Source organism: Nicotiana sylvestris, chromosome 7, assembly GCF_000393655.2.
Source record: "Nicotiana sylvestris chromosome 7, ASM39365v2, whole genome shotgun sequence".
Taxonomy (NCBI): domain Eukaryota; kingdom Viridiplantae; phylum Streptophyta; class Magnoliopsida; order Solanales; family Solanaceae; genus Nicotiana; species Nicotiana sylvestris.
In genome coordinates this window covers 79,957,195-79,979,140 of record NC_091063.1, presented here as the reverse complement: position 1 = coordinate 79,979,140, position 21,946 = coordinate 79,957,195, and the positions used below count along the sequence as shown (strand labels likewise).

Here is a 21,946-nt window from a genome sequence, read left to right as displayed (position 1 = left end):
CGAGGGTCGTAGAGCAACTAGGGTTACGTGACCAAATCGTACCAGTGGTTCAGGTATTGGATAGATTTAACATGGCATGTGAGACTATAAAAGGTGAGATAACCTTACCGATAAACATTGTCGGGACCACCCAAGAAACAAAATTCAATGTGATCAAAGGGGATATGCGATATAATGCTTTATTCGGCAGGTTGTGGGTCTACAACCTGAGGGAGGCGTCTTCGACCTTACACCAGGCACTGAAATTTCCCACACAAAGAGAAGTCAGAATGGTCTACGGAGTAACTGGCCGCAAAAGAAATGTCCGATGTCGATGAAGTGATCCCGGTGCCCATGATTTCAAAGGGTGCGAAATCGACCAAAAAAAGGTAACTAAATAGCAATCAATGACACCAGCCTCAGCCGAGCCAGAAGAACAGAAGGAGCACAAAGTGGATGATGAGGACGATTACAGTATCCCGAGATCATTCATAGATGACACCGACGCTACCAAATCAACGATCGAGGAGTTGTAGCATGTTATATTGATCGAGCACCTACCGAATTGAAAGGTATACTTGGGCACGAGGTTAACCCTCGAATTCACAAAAAAACTTATTTATTTTCTTAAAGCTAACTTTGATTATTTTTCATGGTCCCATCTAGACATGATAGGGATCCCGTCGGAGGTAACCACTCACAAGTTGAGTTTGGATCCAAATTTTCATCTAGTTAAGAAGAGGAGAAGGCTATAGTACGAGATCAAACACGCGTTCATCAAGGACGAGGTATCCAAGTAAAATCTCAGATTGGTTAGCGGGTACGATATCGAGTATAGACCTCGGACTGCCATGAAATCTCAGATTTTGGCAGACTTTGTGGCTGACTTTACGCCGGCCTTCCGAGGTCGAAAGGGAAATGCTGCTCACCTCAGAGGCTAGCTTGGAGATCTAGACCCTATTCATGGATGGTGCCTCCAATGCGAAAGGGTCCGGGCTCGGTATTGTATTAAAACCACATACAAGTAACGTAATTAGACAGTCAATTAGAATTGTAAAATTGACTAAAAATAAAGTCGAGTATGAACCATGATTGTAGGTCTAGAACTAGCTAAGAGCCTCGGGGATGAAGTGATCGAAACCAATTGTGACTCCCTCCTCGTCGTATATCAAGTCAATGGAGTGTTCTAAGTAAAAGAGGAATGGATTCGGAGGTGCTTGGACAAATTGTAGGTGACCCTACACCAATTCAAGCAATAGACTCTACAGTACGTACCTCGGGATCAAAATAGTGAGGCCGATGCACTACCAACTTGGGGTTGTCTATCGACTTTGATGAATTTGACTCGATGGTGGTGGTACAACTAAATAACTTCGTGGTAGAAGAAGGTCACTTTGAAGTAAACTCGACAAGCTTGACTTGGGATTGGAGAAACAAATATATAGTTTACATAAAGACAGAAAAATTGCTATCGGATCATAAGGAATCAAAAGCCCTGCGCACCAAAGCTGCCAATTTTAGCTTAGTAGAAGGGAAATTGTTCAGAAGATCCTTTTTCGGCCCACTGGCTAAGTGCTTACGTCCGGGAGAGACCAAATGCACCATGATAGAGGTCCACGTGGGCACTTGTGGAAACCACTCGGGAGCAGAATCCTTGGTTTGGAAGCTAACCAGAGTCGGTTACTACTGGAATTAAATGGAGAAGGATGCGAAAAATTTTGTACAAAAATGCAACGAGTGTCAAAGACACGCCCCGATGATTCGTCAACTGGGAGAGATGCTTCACCCGATCCTGTCACATGGTCGTTTATGAAATAGGGGATAGATATCCTCGATCCCCTGCCATGGGCGTCTGGTAAGGCTTAGCATATACTAATCATGACCGATTATTTTTCCAAATGGGTCGAGGATCAGGCGTTCGAGAAGGTCCAGGAGAAATAAGTCATCGACTTTATCTAGGATCAGATAATATGTTGATTTGGGATACCAGTCGAGATCACTTGTGACAACGAAAAATAATTTGGCGGTAGCAAAGTAAGTAAATTTTTCAAAGAACAAATAATTAAGAAGATATTATTAATGCCTTACCACCCAAGTTGGAACAAGAAGCAAAATCGACGAACAAAACTATACTCCAAAACTTGAAAAAGAGATTGATCGATTCGAAAGGAAAGTGGAAGGAAATGTTTTCCAAAGACTTGTGGGCATACCATATGACTTCGAGGTCAAAAACTGGGGCGACCCCATTATTTCTAGTCTACGTAGCATAATTCTTAATACCAGTTGCAGTAGGGAAACCAAGCCTTAGGTTGTAATATGCTACCAAAATGTCAAACGACGAAGCCATGACCACGAGCTAGAATTATTGGATGAAAGGCGGGAAGCCGCCCTAGTCCAGTTGGCCGCCCAGAAGTAGCGAGTAGGGAGATACTACAATCGAAGAGCCAATCTTTGACATTTTCAAGTCGGGGACTTGGTGTTGAGAAAAGTAACGCTAAACACCAGGAACCCAAATGACAGGAAACTGTGCCTGAATTGGGAAGGACCGTATAGAGTTGTCAGAATAACGAGGAAAGGTTCGTATAAACTCGAGTCAGGAAACAGTGTACATCAACTGAACAACTGGAATGTGGCACACTTAAAGCGGTATTACTGCTAAAGCACGAGATCATTTCCTTTTTAATTTTTCTATATTACGGAATAACTTATGCAGGTACCCAACCGGGTAAATGTGACTATTAGGTTTGAAAGCACGTGTTGTACTCCTTTTCCCTTGAACTAGTTTTTTCCCGAAGTGGGTTTTTTCGGTAAGGTTTTTAATGAGGGAACAATAAAACGTGCTGCCTTAGTTTTGAAGGCCGGCCTTCAACCGGAGTTGTTGATCATTTGCACCAAACCAACAGTATTCGAGCCCTCACAAGTTCGACCTCAAATACTGGGGGCCATTACCCCTAGGTTAAGATCTTTAGAAGGTGCAATCACTTGGTATTAAAAGCCAAGGCTTGGTAGTTAGGATTCATTGTAATGGTCAAACAGTCAAATAAAACTGTACCCATGTAGTCCACTCTAGCCACGACAAGGCTTATGTGCATCCGGTTATGTACTCTACATACAAAAACATGAAAGAAATCTTTTCTTTTTTTTATACTTTATTACTATGCATTTCGCCTCATTGATGCTCCATAATGGATCCTAAATCCGAAAGCCTACGGGCTACCCCGACTCAAGGACAGTCGTCCGATAAAAAATCGGATGGCCTGGGCTATCGAATCCCGGAAGTACCGAGCCTATTAGGTAGGGCCCGAATATGAAACGTTGTGGCCGCCCTAAAATGGCTTAGAGACGTCCGAAGTACGTACTCAGAAAGTAAGGTCTTACTTTTAATTAAAACCTATTAAAGGATTACACTTGGCAAAACATCGTCACATATGACTGAAACACGTAAGTGTCTTAAAGGTTTTCATTTTTTTATCAAAAATTCGATGCAACAAGCAATCAAGAGTTACCATCAAATCCGGGCCCTATTCGGGCTTCAAGAGAACAGATGCTCCATATTACATTTAATACTAAGGCAATAGGGATGATACACAAATAAAAAATTGCAAATAGATGCTGGAAAGAAAAAACACAATGTTTCCAAAGGGAAAATTTTATATATGTCTCAAAAATATTTCCAAAGGCACGATAAAACGACCTCAAAACAAACAAGAAAGAAAATGTACAAAAAGGGGGAAAAAGCTAAGGTATCTCTGCTTGATCTTCACCGGAGCTGGACTCGGCACTAGAACATTCAGAACTTTCGGGATCATAAAGTTCCTTTCCCTCGGCCTCAAGCCTCTTGGCTTCTTCAATCTCATCCGACTGGTTGAATCCTCGAACGTGAACATCCTCGAGGGTCTCCCTCCATGATAGCCGCTTTACATACTCGATCTTCATTCTTAAACAGGCCTCAGCTATCTCTACATCGGCTTTATACTGGACCAACATTTCTTTAACCTCGAAGGAAGCAACTCAATTGAGGTTGCCTCTAATTTGGACTTTAGCGTAGTGTATTCCCGGTCGAGGTCATCCTGTTCCGAGATGACTGAATTCAGTTGTATTCAGATTTTGTCGTTTAGCCGAGACCACTTATCGGCCTTGCCATTTGCCATAAGAAGCTGGTCCTTAACCGATGCTAACTCCTCTTTAGTAGCCTCCTTTTCTGAAGCTAGCAGGTCCATCCTACCCCTCGGCTCATCGGTCGTAGTCTTGACCTCATCTATCTCGTCCTGGAGCTGGTCAATCAAGTCTATCTTCTCTTGTACCTGCGAGGTTGCATCATTAGTCATCACGCATAGCCTCTCATTTTTACTCAAAGATCCTTACCTTCTTTACCAAATCGACATGCTTCCATTTCACAAACAAGGCCTCATCTGTGCTTTTTCCAACTCAGCTTGGAAAATTGGGAGATCCTTGAGGGCCTCGCCTTTTTGCTCGCTGAGAACCATATACATGTCCTTCTGTCGGACTTGCTCTGTGAGCTCGAACTCGAGCTGGCTGACTTCCATTAGAGATCGAAGAAAGCTTTCATGGTGGAGCACCAAAGCCAGAAAAATAGAACGATAAGATCATTAGAACATGCTGAAGCTAAGTAAGATTCGGAAATGGCACAAGGAATATGAAGCTTACCTGGTTTAGTGCATATTGTGCCTTGTTGAAGAGGCTCGATGTGCATACTTTGTTCATATTCCCCTGGTTCTCTTCGGTTACCAAGCAGCAAAGATAGCTGGCCAAACCCGCCGAAGTGAACAACACCAGAGTATTTGCCGGGATAGTAAGCATGACCGTTCTTTTATGGTCGGGATCCACACTGGGAGCAAGGAACTACGTCACCAGCTTCGGGATCGAACTCGGCTTGCCTGCTCCCGACGAAACGTCCTTTTTGGGATCTCCAAGTGACCAAGCCTCCCCCTTCCCCCCCTCGTGCCTTCTCATTTGATTTCTCTTTTTTGTCTTGATCCTAGATGAACATGGATTGTGTGTGGGACAACGTCTTCATGATGTTGATGACACCAGCTACTTCCTTCGGGGCAAGGGCGGCTTCTCGGGAAGCTGTGGCCTCTAATTCTCCTTCTGGCTTCCGAGCTAGATGGGGATCGGCCTCTCGACCACCTTCTCCAGTTACCGTTTGTTCTTATTTGTTGATGATCAACACATGAGCGATAAATTCTAGATCGTCATCCTCAGTGTAATCCCTGAGCCGGAAGAGGGAATCGAGGTCCGGTACCCTAGGTTTGGTGCTCTTTTTGTTGCTTTTACAGACCCGGACCCGCTTCTTCTTGACTCATCATCCGGGGAGCTAGAGGATTTCCTCTTTTTCTACTTTTTCTCCTCCTGTGCATCAATTCCGGGCTGTCCAGAAGCGGAGAGTTCAGCAAGCGAGGACGGGGCCTCGTTCTTATCCAATAGCCGAAGCTCAGTAGTCTTGGGCAAACCTGTAAAAGGGAAAGAGACTTAGCATAAATAAAAACTAAGTGTGAAAATAGAATTGTCCGCGAAGACTCACCATAGGAATGGGCCTCCACTTGCCCTTTGAAAGCTTGCGCCATTCGCGCTCAAAATAAGATATTTGTTTGCAGATCCCGTCGATCCACTCCTTGAAGCAGGGGACTGCATTGGGAACTTGGGCTACCGCGACACAACGGTAGGAATATGCAATTAGAAAAAAGAACAATGGAAGTACCAAATACCTAGGAATAAGAGAAAACTTACGGGATGAGTTCCACTTTTCAAGAAACGGTAAGAATTGGGGGGAGGGGGAGGGGGGAATGAGGTCTTCGGTTTTCACCTGAACAAACCTCCCCTGCCAATCTTGATCTTGATCTTCATCGATGCTCGAGAATGGGGCTTTGCTTGCTCGACAAACAAGCTTGATTAACGCTTCTCGGGGGACTCAGGGACTGTAGAGACGAAGTAGGTGGTCGAGGTTAAGCCGAGGTGCTTCGGTGTTATTGACAAAGTAGAGGAAGAGGATTACAATCCTCCAAAAGGACGGGTGAATCTGCCTAAGGAAGACTTCGTACCTTTTACAGAAGCCAAGAATTATAGGGTCCACCGAGGCGAGCGTGAAGGGGTAAGTGTAAACGCTTAGATACCCCCTCCACGTGAGTGGTAATGTCTTCGTTAGGCCTAGGGACGACCACTTCCTTTCCCTCCCAGGTGCAGTCCACTCGAACTGTAGGAAGAGTGTCCTCGGTGATGAAGCATATGTACCTCTATGCTACCTTGCCTCGGTCCTATTGACTGGAGGCCTTCTTGACTTTAAAGTCGTTCTCAATGGAACATCTCCCGGGGACGAAGCTCTTCAAAAGAGGCTCCGGGGACACCTCAGGAACGGCCAGCTGGCACCCATGGCCAGGTTGGAAGTTGAAAGGACAGTCTATTGAGGCACGGATTTGGAAGTTTTTGCCATCGGATTCTAGAAAATTTGAAGGTTTGAAGGTAAGGATGAAGGTTTGAAGATGAGGATGGAGATTTGAAGATAGGGATGAAGGTATGAAGGTCTGACTTGAAGATTTAAAGAAGGAGTATGAAATTTTGAAGATAAAAATATGAAGATCTGGAAAATACTGGATGAAGGTTTGAAGGGGTTAGAAATAAGTGAAGAATTCGAGGGTAAATCAGGCAGCCCTAGAATCAAAAAGTAAAAAAGTGAAAAAAGGGTCGAAGCTTTTATAGAGAAAAAGCAATCAATGCGTGATGTTTCGCATTTGAGGACAGTCAATCGATGGTTGACACGTATATGGAGTCAGAACAATGCGGCTGATGGGATATTTCGCTAACCCGTCAACTCGGTTGTAGCGTATGGAAGAAGGAATCAGGGTTAATTTATCGCTTCTACTCTCCGGAAAACGAGGGGACTATCTATGTGCGGGTGAAATCGGGGATAAATTTTTTCCCGATTCCCCGATGAAGGAACAAAGGGGAAGCGTGGGTCGAAGTGATTATAATCGAGGCCCAGGAGCCCGTCGTATCGAAACCTGGGAGGAACGAATGATGTATCTGAGATCGAACACGGTGAAATGACAGGCCTGAGCCAAGTATAACTTCTGGACCCTAGGGTTCGCGATGAATAGTTATGCATGACGAGCAAAGGGCCGTAATATTCGCCCTCAACCGGATATTACAGCGCGGATCCCGTTCAGTATCAACTGTAGATCAACATTTACCGGAAAAAGGAGATTTTTCTTACCTTTTTAGACTTTACTAGGACAGAAATTCCCCTGCTATATAAAGGGGAAGCTTTTCTTTATTATGATACATTGTGACACGCAAGTCAAAGCAATAAAAGTTAACTTTTATCTTCTAGCTATTGTTAAAAGCATTACTCATTTTCCCTTTTCTTCACTCGCGATCGATCTTGTACTGAGGGTCCAATCGAGGACGAATTTCACCGTTCAATCTAAAATTAGGCTTGGTCACTACATCACAATTGGTTTGATCATTTATCTTGTCTTTAACTCATTTACCTATTGTTTTAATTATTCGTATTGAATTAAACCATATATCCTTTAAATCGCGTATAAATTTAGTTGTTACTTATTTTTGGAGTAAACGATAAGGTCTCAGTATATACTATCCTCCCCAAACCTTATACTTGGTCTGCTGTTGTCGTTGTATACATGTTAAATATATTATTCCCTTATCATAGTACAGTCCTCTCGCAACTTTACATAAGAGATCTATTCACATGCCAAAAATGTTCTCTTATTTCATTAGTGCCAAATAAATATACTAAACAGCCATAGATAAAGTTTTAGCAACTAACTTTCTAGCTCAAAGTATTTCTTTTGTATACGAAGCCATCTAAGTTAGTACTCGCATTAGCAGAGGATCAATTCAAATATTGAGTCATTGGGTACTGATGCCAACTAATTAAGTTTGGAGAAAAGGCCATATATTCGAGTAACAAAGCCCTTTACCATTTCTTGACGACCAAAACAAAGATCTCCCAGTAAACAGTTAACTAAATGCTTTAGGAATTATGCGTCTTGTATCCAAAGACAAGAGGGGTTGTTCGGGTGGTAAGCAATCTCCACTTCCAACCTAGAGGTTGTGAGTTCGAGTCTCCCAAGAACAAGGTGGAAAGTAACAGTGGAGCTATACATTACATTTCACTCGCTGTGCTTTTGGTGATCAGTAATAGTTTGAAATGAAGGGGACAAGTATTCTCTTTTTTAATAAAAAGCTACAACTCCACCGAAAAAGGGAAAAAAATGTTTCTAAATTATTGTAATAATGTTATAACGTACGAGAAAAAAAAAAACTTTAACTTTAAATGCGTAAAACCAATTATGCATGCATGCCATTGCAAAAGTGGAAGATCATCTAGGAGGAAGTTTATTACTCCTATATTGCTAAATGGAGAAACATAAGTTAACTAAATCTCGATTCTTCAATTAAACCTCCACAACAAAGAAGAGACACATATAAATGGAAAAGAAAATTACTTGAAAAAAGAAAAAGGACAGTAGAACACATGCACGGGCACGTCCCAATTTATTACTAGAGAATTGATGAACAAAAGCTTAGGGTTTCAAGGTATTCCAACTCCTCCATAGCCAGCACCAGAACCTTCCCCTTCACCAAATCCAGTGCCATAAGCTCCACTCATACCACCACCACCTCCACCTCCTCCTCCTCCTCCGCCACCTCCTCCACTGGCTCCTGTTCCAATACCGTAACCATAACCACTTCCACTACCGTAACCAGAACCATCTCCCATTCCTCCGCCACTTCCTCTGCCACCCCCACCTCCATATCCTCCACCACTACCACCATCACCATCACTACCTACTCCTTCACCAAACCCTTCCCCAGAACCATACCCGGAACCTTCACCGCCACCCGCACCAGAGCCTCCACCGCCACCATAAGCAGCAGGATGGTAAAATGACTTCTCTTCCCCAAGCGTGTTACTCGAGCTTACTAGCGGTGGCATAGCAGAATTGATGGCCTAAAGTCAAATCATAATTAAAAAAAAACTTTAAACTTATTTCATAAAATTCATATACTAATCAAACAAATAGCCTTGCCTTCTGAAGTATATATATGAATCAATGAAATGGGATAAAGAGAAAAATCTAATTCAGGAAAATTGAGTTCAAATTGGAAAATGAAAGTATGGAAATAGGAAAATGAGATGAATGTAAGTACAAGAGGACAAATCAGAATTGAAGAGGGAGTTAATTGTACATAAGTTTATCATAATTTACTTACTTATTCGAACAACCTCAATCCAAAAAAAAAAAAGTATAATTGGAACCTTATTAGCGTTAATTATACAAATTAGGAGTATATTCTTATTTATATATAAAAACATTAACTTTGAGCCTTTACGTACCTTGAAGCCGGCCCCAGACGACAAAGGCTGCATGGCACCAAGAAACCAAAAAAGAGCACACAGAACCCAGAGAAGGAAAAGCTTAGAGTTAATCATCTTTGAATTAGCTGGGACTGAAACGAAGAGAAAAGGCTCGTTATTTTGTAGGCAACGAGAAGTGAAGCCTAGTGGTGTATATATAGAGGTAGGGAACACAAATATTCTAAGGAATTTAAGTCTCAAGGAGCGGGACAGTTGAAAACGTTAAATATTTTCAAGTGATGTTGTGGTGCAGGTTGCATTATATTTTTCAATTAATACATGCAGCTAAATTTACGGTGAATCAAATGATGATGATTCTCACCCCTTCCTACAGTACCGGCTTAGAATTTCGGGCCTCTTAATTATGTCTTCTCTGTATCTTGTTGTCTTTCTATGTTCATATCTTTGTTGAGTTTAAGTTCCCTATTACTATTAGCATTTGCAATACTGAAATATCGATTAATTATCAAACCGATTAAACAAAGCCGACGAACAAAGAAAACAGTAGTTGCACTTTTTTCTGGATACTACTTGTAATAACATTGTACTACTTCATGTCTCAACCATTTTCTCTTCGTGTATTGCTGCTTCTAGATTGACTTCAACTTTCAAGAGACAATAGTAGATTACTATATTATTGTTCGAGTGTTTACTGCTTTAGAATGTTATAAAGAGTGTAATCTTTTATGGAATTAAGGTAATAGTGTAATCTTTTTCACATTGGAGTCAAAGTAATTTATCGGGTGATACTATATTAGTTATCGTTCTTACTAGGTTAGTATGATATTGGATGGAAGCATAAGAAGAGGATAAGAGAAGTGAAACAATCATTTTCCATAGTCTGATGAAAAGTGTAAAAGCCAAGAGAAATAAAATTAAGAAGATAAATGGTAATATATAATACTTTTTGCTACTCTACTAGTGTATACGGTTAAATCGGGCTTGCCCTTTTTAGTATGACTAGTTGAGACCGGGGCGTGACAGGCCAAAGTTTGACCCCATGTCGTACTGGATCGTAGCACGAAGTTAGATGGCCAAGCTCATGACTTAGGGACCGATCGAGATCGAGATCAGCCAAGACCGAGATCGAGCGGGATAGAGATCGAGCAAGATCGAGGGAAACATGTCGAACCAAATAACGGAAAGCCAAGATATCCGTGATCAGGCGAGGATCACGACGGAAATCTCGGCACATATCAAGAAGAGGCTGATTTATCAGTTAATCATGGGATTTCTTACCGTATTTAGGATTATACTAGGAATAAGACTACCCTATTATATAAAAGGGGATATGATCATTTGTATTCATCATCATATTCACGTTAAAAAAAGCAATATACTCTCTTATTCTTAAGCTCTCAATATTTCTGTTATTGTGTTCATACTTTCTAGCGAAATATTCACTTGATTTGAGGGCAACCTAGCTCAAGGATTAAAACTATACATTTTATTTGGTTTGCTTCATTTACATTCGCAGTTAATTTCATTGTCAATTTACGTTTTCTCTCAATTTGTGCTAAGTAAATCACATGTCCTTAAAATTACAGTATAAATTCAATTGTTATCCATTTTTAGGGTAAACATTTTAAAACATTTTGGCGCCCACCGTGGGGCTAAGGATAATAGTGATTGTCTGGTACAAATTTTTATCACACACTATTTTACGCTTGTTCTTTGAAGTATCTTCGATTACAGAATTAAAAAATGTCAAACTCTCAGTCATCACCTCAACACATTGACAATGATCTCAGCCACCACGGCGAGAATGAGAACATTGCACCAGGAAACGCTGCACCCCCTTCTGGACTCGATGGAGTTCTAGTTGTAGACTCAATCGACGTCAGTTCATATGTAGCCATCAATGGAAATGTGGTCGTCGAATATCCCCGAAAACAGCGTTCGTGGGGGGTACTCGATCAGCTACTCAGAATGCGTATGGTGATGAAGATGGCGGGATTAGCCCGCGGGTAATCTTCGAAATGTTGCAGGCCCAACAGGCAGCAATAACTCAGCTCCAAAATCAGAACCACACGTCGAGCAGGGTCGAACTCGAGCTGTCCCAAGAAGTTGTGCACAGGGTCGAATCGACTTTGAGAAAATCGAATGAAAATGAATCGGAGACCAATCCCGCTATTATAAAAATGCTCGAAGAGTTGACGAAGCAAATCGAGACAGGGGAAAAGAAGATTGAGTAAAATGATAAGCAGGTGGAAACCTATAACTCCTGGGTCGACTAAATCCCGGGGGCACCACAGATATTGAAAGGACTAGATTCTAAAAAGTTTGTACAAAAAAATTTCCCCCCAAGTGCGGCTCCGAAGCCAATCCCCAAGAAGTTTCGTACGCCCGAGATTCCTAAGTATAACGGGATGACTGATCTAAGTGAACAAGTCACCTCGTACACGTGCGCCATCAAAGGAAATGACTTGGAAGATGACGAAATTGAATCCGTATTGCTGAAAAATTCGGGGAGACTCTATCAAAGGGTGCCATGATATGGTATCATAATTTATCGCCTAATTCTATTGATTCATTTGCTATTCTTGCATATTTTTTTTGTAAAGGTGCACGTCGGAGCCATTAAGGTTTCAACAAGAAAGTCGAACCTTTTCAAGGTAAGGCCGAAAGATAAAGAGATGCTCAGGGAATTCGTACTCGATTCCAAATGGAGAGAATGGATTTGCCATCGGTCACCGACGATTGGGCTGTTCAAACTTTCACTCAAGGTCTCAACATTTGGAGTTCCATAAATTCACAGCAGTTAAAGCAAAATTTGATCGAGTATCCAGCTGTCACTTGGGCCGATGTACATAATCGATAAGTCAAAGATTAGGGTTGAGGATGATCAAATAGGGACTTCTTCCGGGTTCGTTTATCCTAATAGGCTCGTGGATAGAATCAATAGGGATATTGACCGAGAGCCAAGGTCGAATAGAGATCGATATCAACCGTACAATGAAGACTGTAGAGGAAACGGGTCTGGATAAAACTTTGCACGGAATAAGAGGAGAAATAATCGAGGTCAAAGTTCATGGGGACTCATGAGCAAGTGAAGTTTTGACATGGATGTCGGGCCCAAAGAAGTGCCACGATTGTCGGAATATAACTTTAAAATAGATGCATCGTCCATCATGTCAGCCATAGGACGTATCAAGGATACTAGATGGCCTCGACCTCTGCAAACCGATCTGGCCCAGAGAAATCCCAACCAAATATGCAAGTATCATGGACCCCTAGGTCATAAAATGGAAGATTGCTGGTAGCTAAGGGATGAAGCAGCCCGATTGTTCAACGAAGGGCATCTTTGGGAATTCTTAAGCGATCGGGCCAAGAATTACTTCAAAAACAAAGATTCCAGTAGACATAATGAGTAGGGAGAACCAGTACACGTAATTCATATGATCATTGGAGGGGTTGATACTCCTCAAGAACCAGTGTTTAAACGTACCAAGGTGTCGATCACAAGGGAGAAATGAACTTGGGATTATGTATCAGAAGGAACCTTGTCTTTCAATGATGAAGATGCAGAAGGGATAGAACAACCCCACAACGATGCACTGGTAAAATCTGTACTTATGAATAAGACTCAAGTTAAACGTGTTTTGATTAATCTAGGTAGCTCGGCCAACATAATTCGATCAAGGGTCGTAGGACAGCTCGGCCTACAGGATCAGGATGCACCCGTGGCCCGAGTTCTAAACCGCCTCAATATGGCATGTGAAACCACCAAAGGCGAAATAACTTTGCTAGTAAATGTGGCTGGGACCATCCAAGAAATGAAGTTCCATGTAATCGAGGGTGATATGAGGTATAATGCCCTATTATCGAGACCGTGGATCCGTAACATGAGGGTAGTGCCTTCGACCCTTCACCAGGTTCTAAACTTTCCAGCACTTGAGGGAGTCAAAACAGTCTACGGGGACCAACCCGCCGCCAAGGAAATATTTGTCATCGATGAACTGATACCAATATCGGTGCTCTCATCAACAAAAGGTTCAAGTTAGAAGGGAAACAGGAGGTTAAATAGTAACCACATACATCGGCCTCGACCCAACTAGAGGAGTAGGGGACTTACGAGGATGATGACTATATGATACCTTGATCCTTCATAATCCCCGATGATTCTGACACCACAAAATCAACAATTGAAGAGCTGGAATAAATCATACTGATCGAGCATCTGCCCGATCGAAAGGTATACCTAGGCACGAGGTTAATTCCTAAGCTCAAGAAAAAACTTGTTCAATTCTTATAGCTATTATGGATTGTTTTGCCTGGTCCCATCTCGATAGGACAGGGATCCCACTGGACATCACTACTCATAAACTAAGCTTGGACCCGAAGTTCCGCTCGGTGAAACAAAAAAGGAGGTCGTAGTCCGAGGTAAAACACGCTTTCATCAAAGATGAGGTAACTAAACTTCTCAAAATATTATCCATCTGGGAAGTAAAATATCCCGAATAGTTAGCGAATATAGTAGTAGTTCCTAAAAAGGGAAACAAAATTAGGATATGTGTAGACTATAAAAACCTAAATAAAGCATGCCCCAAAGATTCTTTTCCTTTGCCTGACAACGATCGCATGATCGATGCCACGACTGGCCATGAGATCCTCAATTTTTTTGATGCCTATTCCAGGTACAACCAAATATAAATGAACCCGGAAGACCAGGTATGGTACCTACTATTATAATGTAATGTCGTTCAGACTAAAAAATGCTGGTGCAACCTATCAACGCCTAGTAAACCGAATATTCGAAGAACAAATGAGGAAATCTATGGATGTTTATATTGATGACATGCTAGTTAAGTCCCTGCGAGCAGAGGACTATTTGAAGGATTTGTAGGAAACTTTCAGAATACTGAAGAAATACAACAAAAAGCTCAACCCAAAGAAATGTGTATTCGGGGTCGGATCCGGCAAGTTTCTCGGATTCATGGTTTCGAATCGGGGAATTGAGATCAATCCTGATAAGATCAAAACAATCGAAGATATCATGGTAGTGGATAATGTGAAGGCTGTACAAAGGCTAATCGGGGCGCATTGCAGCCTTGGGTCGATTCACCTCGAGATCGTCTGATAGGAGTCGTTGATTCTTCTCATTGCTGAAAAAGAAAAACAACTTCACATGGACCCTAGAACGTCAATGAGCTTTGGAGGATCTTAAGCGATACTTGTCGAGCCCGCCGCTGCTTCACATGCCGAGGGTAGATAAACAACTTTACTTACATCTGGCAGTATCGGAGATAGCGGTAAGTGGAGTCCAGGTCCGAGAAGAACAAGGTACGCAATTCCCTATCTATTATGTTAGTCTGACCCTATGTGAGGCCGAAACTAGATATCCTCATTTAGAAAGTTAGCGCTCACTTTGATAAACACCTATAGGAAACTAAAACCATACTTCCAATGTCATCCCATATGTATTGTAACAATTTATCCCCTTCGAAATATTTTGCAAAAGCCTGAGCTTTTGGGGGGATTGGCCAAATGGGCCGTAGAACTCAGCGGGTATAATATTGAGTATCGACCCCGAACAGCCATCAAGTCTCAAATTTTGGCAGACTTCGTGGCTGACTTCACGGTAGCCCTAGTGTCCGAGGTTAAAAGGGAATTATTAGTCAATTTGGGTACATCTTCGAGGATCTAGACCCTCTTTACAGACGTTGCTTCAAGCGTAAAGGGGTCCGTACTCAGCATCGTGCTGAAACCACCTATAGATTACGTGGTTAGACAATCTATTAGAATTGTAAAATTAACTAACAACGAGGCCGAATATAGCCATGATTTCAGGTGTCGAACTAGCCAATGGCTTGGGAGCAGAGGTGATCGAAGCCAAATGCGACTCCCTCCTCGTTGTGAATCAGGTTAACGAAACCATTGAAGTTCGACAGGGATGAATGCAAAGATGCTTGGATAAGCTACAAGTAACTCCACACCGGTTCAAGGAATGGAATTTGCAACATGTGCCTCGAGATCAAAATAGTGAAGCCGATGCCCTCTCAAATCTAGGCTCGTCGGTCAAAGAGAATAAACTCAACTCGGGAACTGTCGCACAACTCATGAGGTCAGTGGTCGAAGAAGGCTACGCCGAGATAAACTCCACAAGATTGACCTGGGATTAGAGAAACAAATACATAGAGTATTTGAAGAATGGAAAACTTCCTTCAGATCCAAAGGAATCGAGGGCCCTACGCATGAAGGCAACCCGATTTAGCTTGTCCGAAGATGTAACCTTACTCAGAAGGATGTTCGACGGTCCGCTAGTGATATGTCTGGTATCGGAGATACCGAGTATGTTTTGAGGGAAGTCCACGAAAGCACATGTGGGAACCACCTAGGCGCTGAATCGTTGGTTCGAAAGGTAATCAAAGCCGATATTACTGGATTGATATGGAAAAAGATGCGAAGGAGTTTGTGCAAAAATGTGATAAATGTCAAAGACATGCTCCGATGATTCATCAACCCGGGGAGCTGATGCATTCGGTTTTATCCCCATGGTTGTTCATAAAGTGGGGGATGGACAACGTCGGCCCTCTTCCATCGTCACCAGGTAAGGCTCAATTTGTTTTATTTATGACTGACTAAACTAAGTGGGTTGAAACACAGGCCTACCAAAAGGTCATGGAGAAAGAAGTAACCGATTTCATTTGGGACCATATCGTATGTCGATTTGGAATACCATCCAAAATTGCATGTGACAACGAAAAATAGTTTATCGGCAGCAAGGTGACCAAATTTTTCGAAGGCCTCAAGATCAAAAGGATTTTATCAACACCTTATCACCCTAGTGGACATGGTAAAGCAGAATCTACCAACAAAATCATAATACAAAACCTCAAGAAAAGGTTGACCGATGCCAAAGAAAAATGGAGAGAAGTCCTGCTCGAAGTCCTTTGGACATATCGCATAACTTTGAAGTCCAGTACCAGGGCTACCCCGTTCTCTTTGGTTTATGGCACCAAAGCTTTAATACCGGTCGAAGTTAGGGAGCCAAGCATTAGATTCCGATATGCGACAAATGAATCAAATGACGAGGCCATGAATACGAGGCTGGAACTATTAGATGAACAACGTAAAGTTGCCTTTGTTCGATTGGCTGCCCAGAAATAACGAATCGAAAGGTATTACAATCGAAGGGCCAACCTTCGATATTTTAATATTGGGGACTTGGTACTAAGAAAGATCATATTAAACACCCGAAATCCAAATGAAGTAAAATTGGGTCCGAACTAGGAAGGGTCGTACCAGATTCTCGAGATTATAGGGAAAGGATCCTATAAGATCGGAACAATGGATGGAGAACAACTACCGAATAATTGGAACATAACTCGTCTCAAACAATATTACTGCTTAGGTACGACCCCATTTCAATTCTTTCTATTTTTTGACTAACACTTGAAGGTTATCAACGAGGAGCGGTACGATGACTTTAGGTCTGAAAGCACGCGTTGCACTATTTTTCCCTTGAACCGTTTTTGTCCCAAATAGGTTTTTTTGGTAAGGTTTTTAACGAGGCAATAGTGGATCGTGCTACCTTAGAATTGAAGGTCGACCACGAATTGGTATCAAAGACTGTGTTTATAGTATCCGAGATTTCTCTACAATCAACCTCGAAGACTAGGGGGATTTCCCTTGGATATTGAATTGTTCTAGCAAGGAATTTATTTCAAAATGAAGGGGTTTTAATAGGTAGGATTTATTGTAAGGGCTAAACAGTCAAAACAAACCGTGCCCACATAGATTGCCCAAGCCCTGACATAAAACATGTACGTTTGTGTGATTAGTTTTGATAAGAATAAAGAGAAGTACTTTCCTTGCAACTATTTAATATCTTGGAAAAATTTCCACTTTACAACCTCATACTTTTGATCTATTATGAAAATGAGCCCAAAGGTCAATTGCAAACAGAGTTCGATAATCACTCCAACACTCGGGGACTGCCGTCCATAAAATAAACTCGAACAAATCGAACCATTGAACATCGAGGGCATAAGACCTCTTAGGCAGCCCTTGAATTTTTAAGGCCACTCCATACCCACTCGGGGATTGTTATCCTAGGCAAGCCTAGATAACTGGGGAAAGCGATCTCACTAGGCTACACCCGAACTAAAAGGTTACGGCTAATTTCGCACAATTCGTAGACGTCTGAAATTCGCAACAAAAATAGGCCTTCGAATAAGAAAAAATTCTTTCACAACCGGTTCTAAAGGCTACCCTCGGCAGAATCTTAAACTTAAGATATTTTCGGGAAAAAACTTCGGTAACATCGAACCCTGATAATATTCTCACTCGACTAGAAAGCCTAAGGGCTATCTTATTTCGAGTTCAGGCAAGACCTCACTCGACTATTAAAGCCTAAGGGTTACTTTTATTTTTGAGTTTGAGAAACCACTCTCACTCGACTATCAAACTTAAGGGTTACCTTATTTCAAGTTCAAATAAATGATCTCACTTGGCACAAAACCGCCTCAGTTCGAATTCGAGCTTTCGATCGAGGCTTACCGATCAGGAATGGTCGAGGATAGTACTTAACATCGGTCCTTACCATCTCAAAGCTTTGAATCCAATCCCATTATTTCATGTTAAGGAACTTCGACCTTTGTGTAAATTCAAAAGACATGGAAGGGAAGAAAGGTTTTAACATATATCTCAAAAGCCTTTTTACAAGAGTCATATGGCCCGATTAAGAGTTCTTTACAAGGGCCGGTCGACTTCAAAACAAAAGATGAAAAATCACAAAAGTTACAAAGCCTAAGCAGCATGGTCCTTATCGGAAGAGGCATCTTCTCCCTCAGAGTTTTCTCTACTGTCGGATTTGCTCAAATTTTCAGAGTCTTCCTCGGTAAAGGACAACTTTTGAGCCTTTGTTTCCTCTGCCCTAGCAATCTCGATTTCAGCAGATATATCAAAGTCTTGATCACGGGCCCCCTTGAGGGCCTCCCTTCGAGATTATCATCTTGCATGATCCACCATGCTCTTGGCCTGCGCTAGGGTGGCATCAATATCGACCTTGTATTGGGTCGCATTAGCCTGGGCCTTATTATTGGCCACGACCACCTTAGATCTAGCCATCTCGAGTTCTTTGGACAAGTTGCTTAAATTAAACTGAAGCTCTTCGATTTTTTTTCCCTGAACTAAGGCATTCTCCCTTGCAGTCTGAACCTAAGACTCGGTAGACTCCAGCTCTACTTGGACGGTCTCCTTTTTTGCAGCTCAGATGTCCATACACCCCTTGAATTTTTCAGCCTCGGATTGTACTTCATCTATTTGCCTTTGAAGGTCCTTGATCTGTTTGAACCTATGTCGAACCTACAAAATCGAATCGTTAGTTTTTATCTCCAACTCATCTTCACTATCATGAAGCACTCGGAATACCTACTGGGCCATCTCAATATGCTCATCTCGAGCCACCACCAAATCTGCCTGAAACTTCTCACTAAGAAGCTTGTAGGTATCACATCTCTCAGTGATGCCCTGAACCTCAGCCTTGTGCTCCTCTCAAATTCATAGGGAGGCCTTATGATGCAGCATCGAAGCCTACAAGTAAGATGAAAAATGTTAGAACTATCTACAATTCAAAGTTTAAAAAAAAGATAATGGAAAGGCACTCGAACTTACCCGATTCAGAGCGTGCTGAGCCTCGTTGAACAAACAAACAACCTCCACCTCATCAATCTTGGCTTGGTCTTCTTTGGTGACCAAGCATCAAAGATAGCTAGCCACCCCTCCGGGGGCAAAAAGTATCTGAGCATCCTTCGGGACCGAAATGATAATTGATTGCTTATGCCAGGCATCAACACTGGGGACCGAAAATAGATTGGTCAGCCTAAAGCTCGAGAAAGCCTCATTCGAACTCTTTCTCAGTACATCCAAGTCACCTAGACCGGAGACATCTTCCACTTCGACAAAGTAACCACGTTCTTCTACCCCGTGGACCACTTCGCTGAGGCTAATCTCCATCACCTGAGTACCCTTGATCGTCGAATTAGAGAACGAAGGCAATGAAAGGGAATCTCCAATCTCTATTTCCTCAAGTAGATCTTTTGGGGCACCGCCTTCATCTCGGGGGCCTCCGGCATGTTTTCTACATCAGCATCCACCGCTTCCTCGATAGCTTTCTCACCTCGAGGGGAAAAGACTTTAGCTCTTTCTAGCTTGGGGACTTCAGTTGAGGCTCCCCTTTAGGCTCATCGAGTCGAGACAGAGTAGTTTTAGCTCCCACCGGCTCGAGGATTTTTTAAGTATCAATGCCTGTTCGCGCTATGGGCACCAGCCCGGTTTCCTCTTCATTTAGGATTTATTTTGATTTTGGGAAAAGAAAAGAATTGTGAATTGAAAAAGGAAAAAGAAAGAATGAAAGAACTCTGGGCTCAAACCCGATTTTATTACCCCAGCCCAAATAATAACCACCCAATACCCGGCCCAACCCACGCCTGACCCGGTCTGGATTCCCCCCAAATGAAACGACATTGTTTCATTAAGATTGATCTAGACCGTTGATATTGCCTAATCCAACAGATTAGAACTGGGGGAGGGGGGGGTTAATATATATATGTCCAAATGCCACCCTACCACCCTCCCTCATTTCATCATTCCAACCCCCATCCTCAGAAACCTGCCCCCAAAACCCTAGTAGCCGCCCCAGAATCCCACCACCGTCCGGTGGCGGCGCCACCTCCAAACGCCACCAAAACAACACCTCATGACCGCCTCACTCCCCTCTTTCTAAATCCTGGACCAATTTCTCTCGAACATGCCCCGAGCTCGTCGAATCTTAAGTTGAAGGTGAGACCTAGAAAATGTCAAACTCCAGAATCGGCAGATTTGGTGTTGATTAAGACCAAAACGGACCTTGGTCATGTGTTTTCATCTGAGAACATGTGATTGAGGCCCTTTTCGGTCGAAATCGAGGGTTCGAGGAAGAGCTTCAAGGCTTGGCCAGTCCGTTAGGTATCTTTACATTTCTGTCGGCTCATCTCTTGTAATTTTCTGCCTTTTCAAGTCATTCTGCTTCATCTCGTTTCTATGTTTATGTTTCTGCTTCTTCATAGCATGTCTGTTGTTATGCATGCACGGCCCATTTGTTAGTCAACATAATTTTCTGGTTGTTTGTTTAAAATGGGGTGAATCATTTTCTTTTTTTCTCTTTTGGGTTTTGGGCTTTGGTTTAAAAGTTCCCGTGTCTCTTTCTCTTGGTTAATCTTAGGTCAGATTTTTTAGAATGTTGAGTCTTTGACTAATTTCAATCGATACCTAAAAATTGAACCCAAAAAGAACTGAATTGGGTTCATTTGGACCCATTAACTTGGGTCATTTGTACCCAGGCTCTGTTTGGTTAGAAAGGTAACAACAGGGTCATAGGGGGGTAATTTGGGTAGTCTGCTTAGGGGAATCTTTGTGTAACTGTTTGGGAAGCTTCTAGGAAGCTGGGGAGGGGACTGCTTTGCAAAAAACTTAATTAAAACTAGGGGTGTCTAAGCTAAAATGGAAATTCAAAAAGGGTCGAAGTACAAATCTGTTGATTAGTTAGGTTGCCCTACTTTCTTGCCTATAAAACAACATTTCTTGCATTGAAAGGCAAGGTGAAGAGACCTAAGAGCTAAAAAAGGTAGAAAAGAGAAACGGCTAAAACAATTTTGAGTGAAAGAGACTGTTCTATTGAACTCATCAGTGATTTTTCTGAAAACAATAGATACAGGTTTTTATGATTTTAAATGGATTGACATTGGGTTTTTGAGAAGTTGTCGTGGTTTAAGCTTTTTGAGGTTCACTGTTCCATTGGGTTTCCGGGTTAATTTTATGGTTCTAATTGTTGAATCTGGGTTTGATTATGGGCTAGAAATGAGTTGAAAATTGTTTTGTTGTTTGGGTCTTGGGTTGAAATCACTGCAGTATAGTTCATTTTCACTGGTCTCGAGCTGTTTCCTTCCTGGAATTTTCTACTATTTTATTGGCTTAGTGAGTTGATTTCACTGCTCAATTTGTTGAATCTGGGACTGTCATCTGCTACTGTTTGCTTGCTGACTATTCACCTATATTCTTCTTTGTGCAAACTCCAGGTACATGTTCTTAAACCTGCATAATGTGATCTTTAAGTTGAAAATGAAATGAAAAATGGAAGTCGGGAGTTTGATATTCAGTCGTATGTGCTGTTTATGAGCTAGGCCCGATATTCAAATCTTCTTCTCTATGAAAATCTTTGCTTGTCATTCCAAATGCTAATGTTGTTTAAAGTTCCTATGCACCTAATGTATACAATGTATAGATCCTGTTAGTTAGATTTAGTAGTGGCTTGTTCAGCTTGAATGGATGATTCGATTACTGAAATCATACAGATGCTACTACTGCTATAGATGCAGGATTGGTACTGCCCTTTTAGTAGTTTGTTAGGAAAACATTTTTGGTTATAATAGTTGAATTCTTGTGACTCCTGAAGCATGGGAACTATTAAGGATCAATTGTAGGTTATATGGTAACATAGTATTGATTTTCAGGTGTTAATGAGGTTTACTATTATGTTTGATCATCTAAGGGAAAGCAGGTTCTAATGATCGTCTCATTTGA

The 21,946-nt window shown here is 42.0% G+C and overlaps 1 protein-coding gene across 1 annotated transcript; it reads right to left on the bottom strand.

The window, feature by feature from the left end:
• Nucleotides 1–8,347: 8,347 nt before the first annotated feature.
• On the bottom strand, nucleotides 8,348–9,616 carry LOC104242022 (glycine-rich cell wall structural protein 2-like). The gene is made up of 2 exons (XM_009796992.2): nucleotides 9,362–9,616; nucleotides 8,348–8,974 (listed from the first exon to the last, which is right to left on the bottom strand). Exons 1-2 carry the CDS (start codon nucleotides 9,455–9,457, stop codon nucleotides 8,555–8,557), a joined length of 516 nt encoding a protein of 171 aa, XP_009795294.1. The 5' UTR covers nucleotides 9,458–9,616; the 3' UTR covers nucleotides 8,348–8,554.
• Between the last annotated feature and the right edge of the window lie 12,330 nt (nucleotides 9,617–21,946).

Excerpts from the sequence above, each read along its gene's own strand:
- LOC104242022 (XM_009796992.2), bottom strand. The coding sequence starts at position 9,457 with ATGATTAACTCTAAGCTTTTCCTTCTCTGGGTTCTGTGTGCTCTTTTT. Across the intron at positions 8,975-9,361 it reads CGTCTGGGGCCGGCTTCAAG|GCCATCAATTCTGCTATGCC; the intron begins GTACGTAAAGGC and ends ATTTGACTTTAG.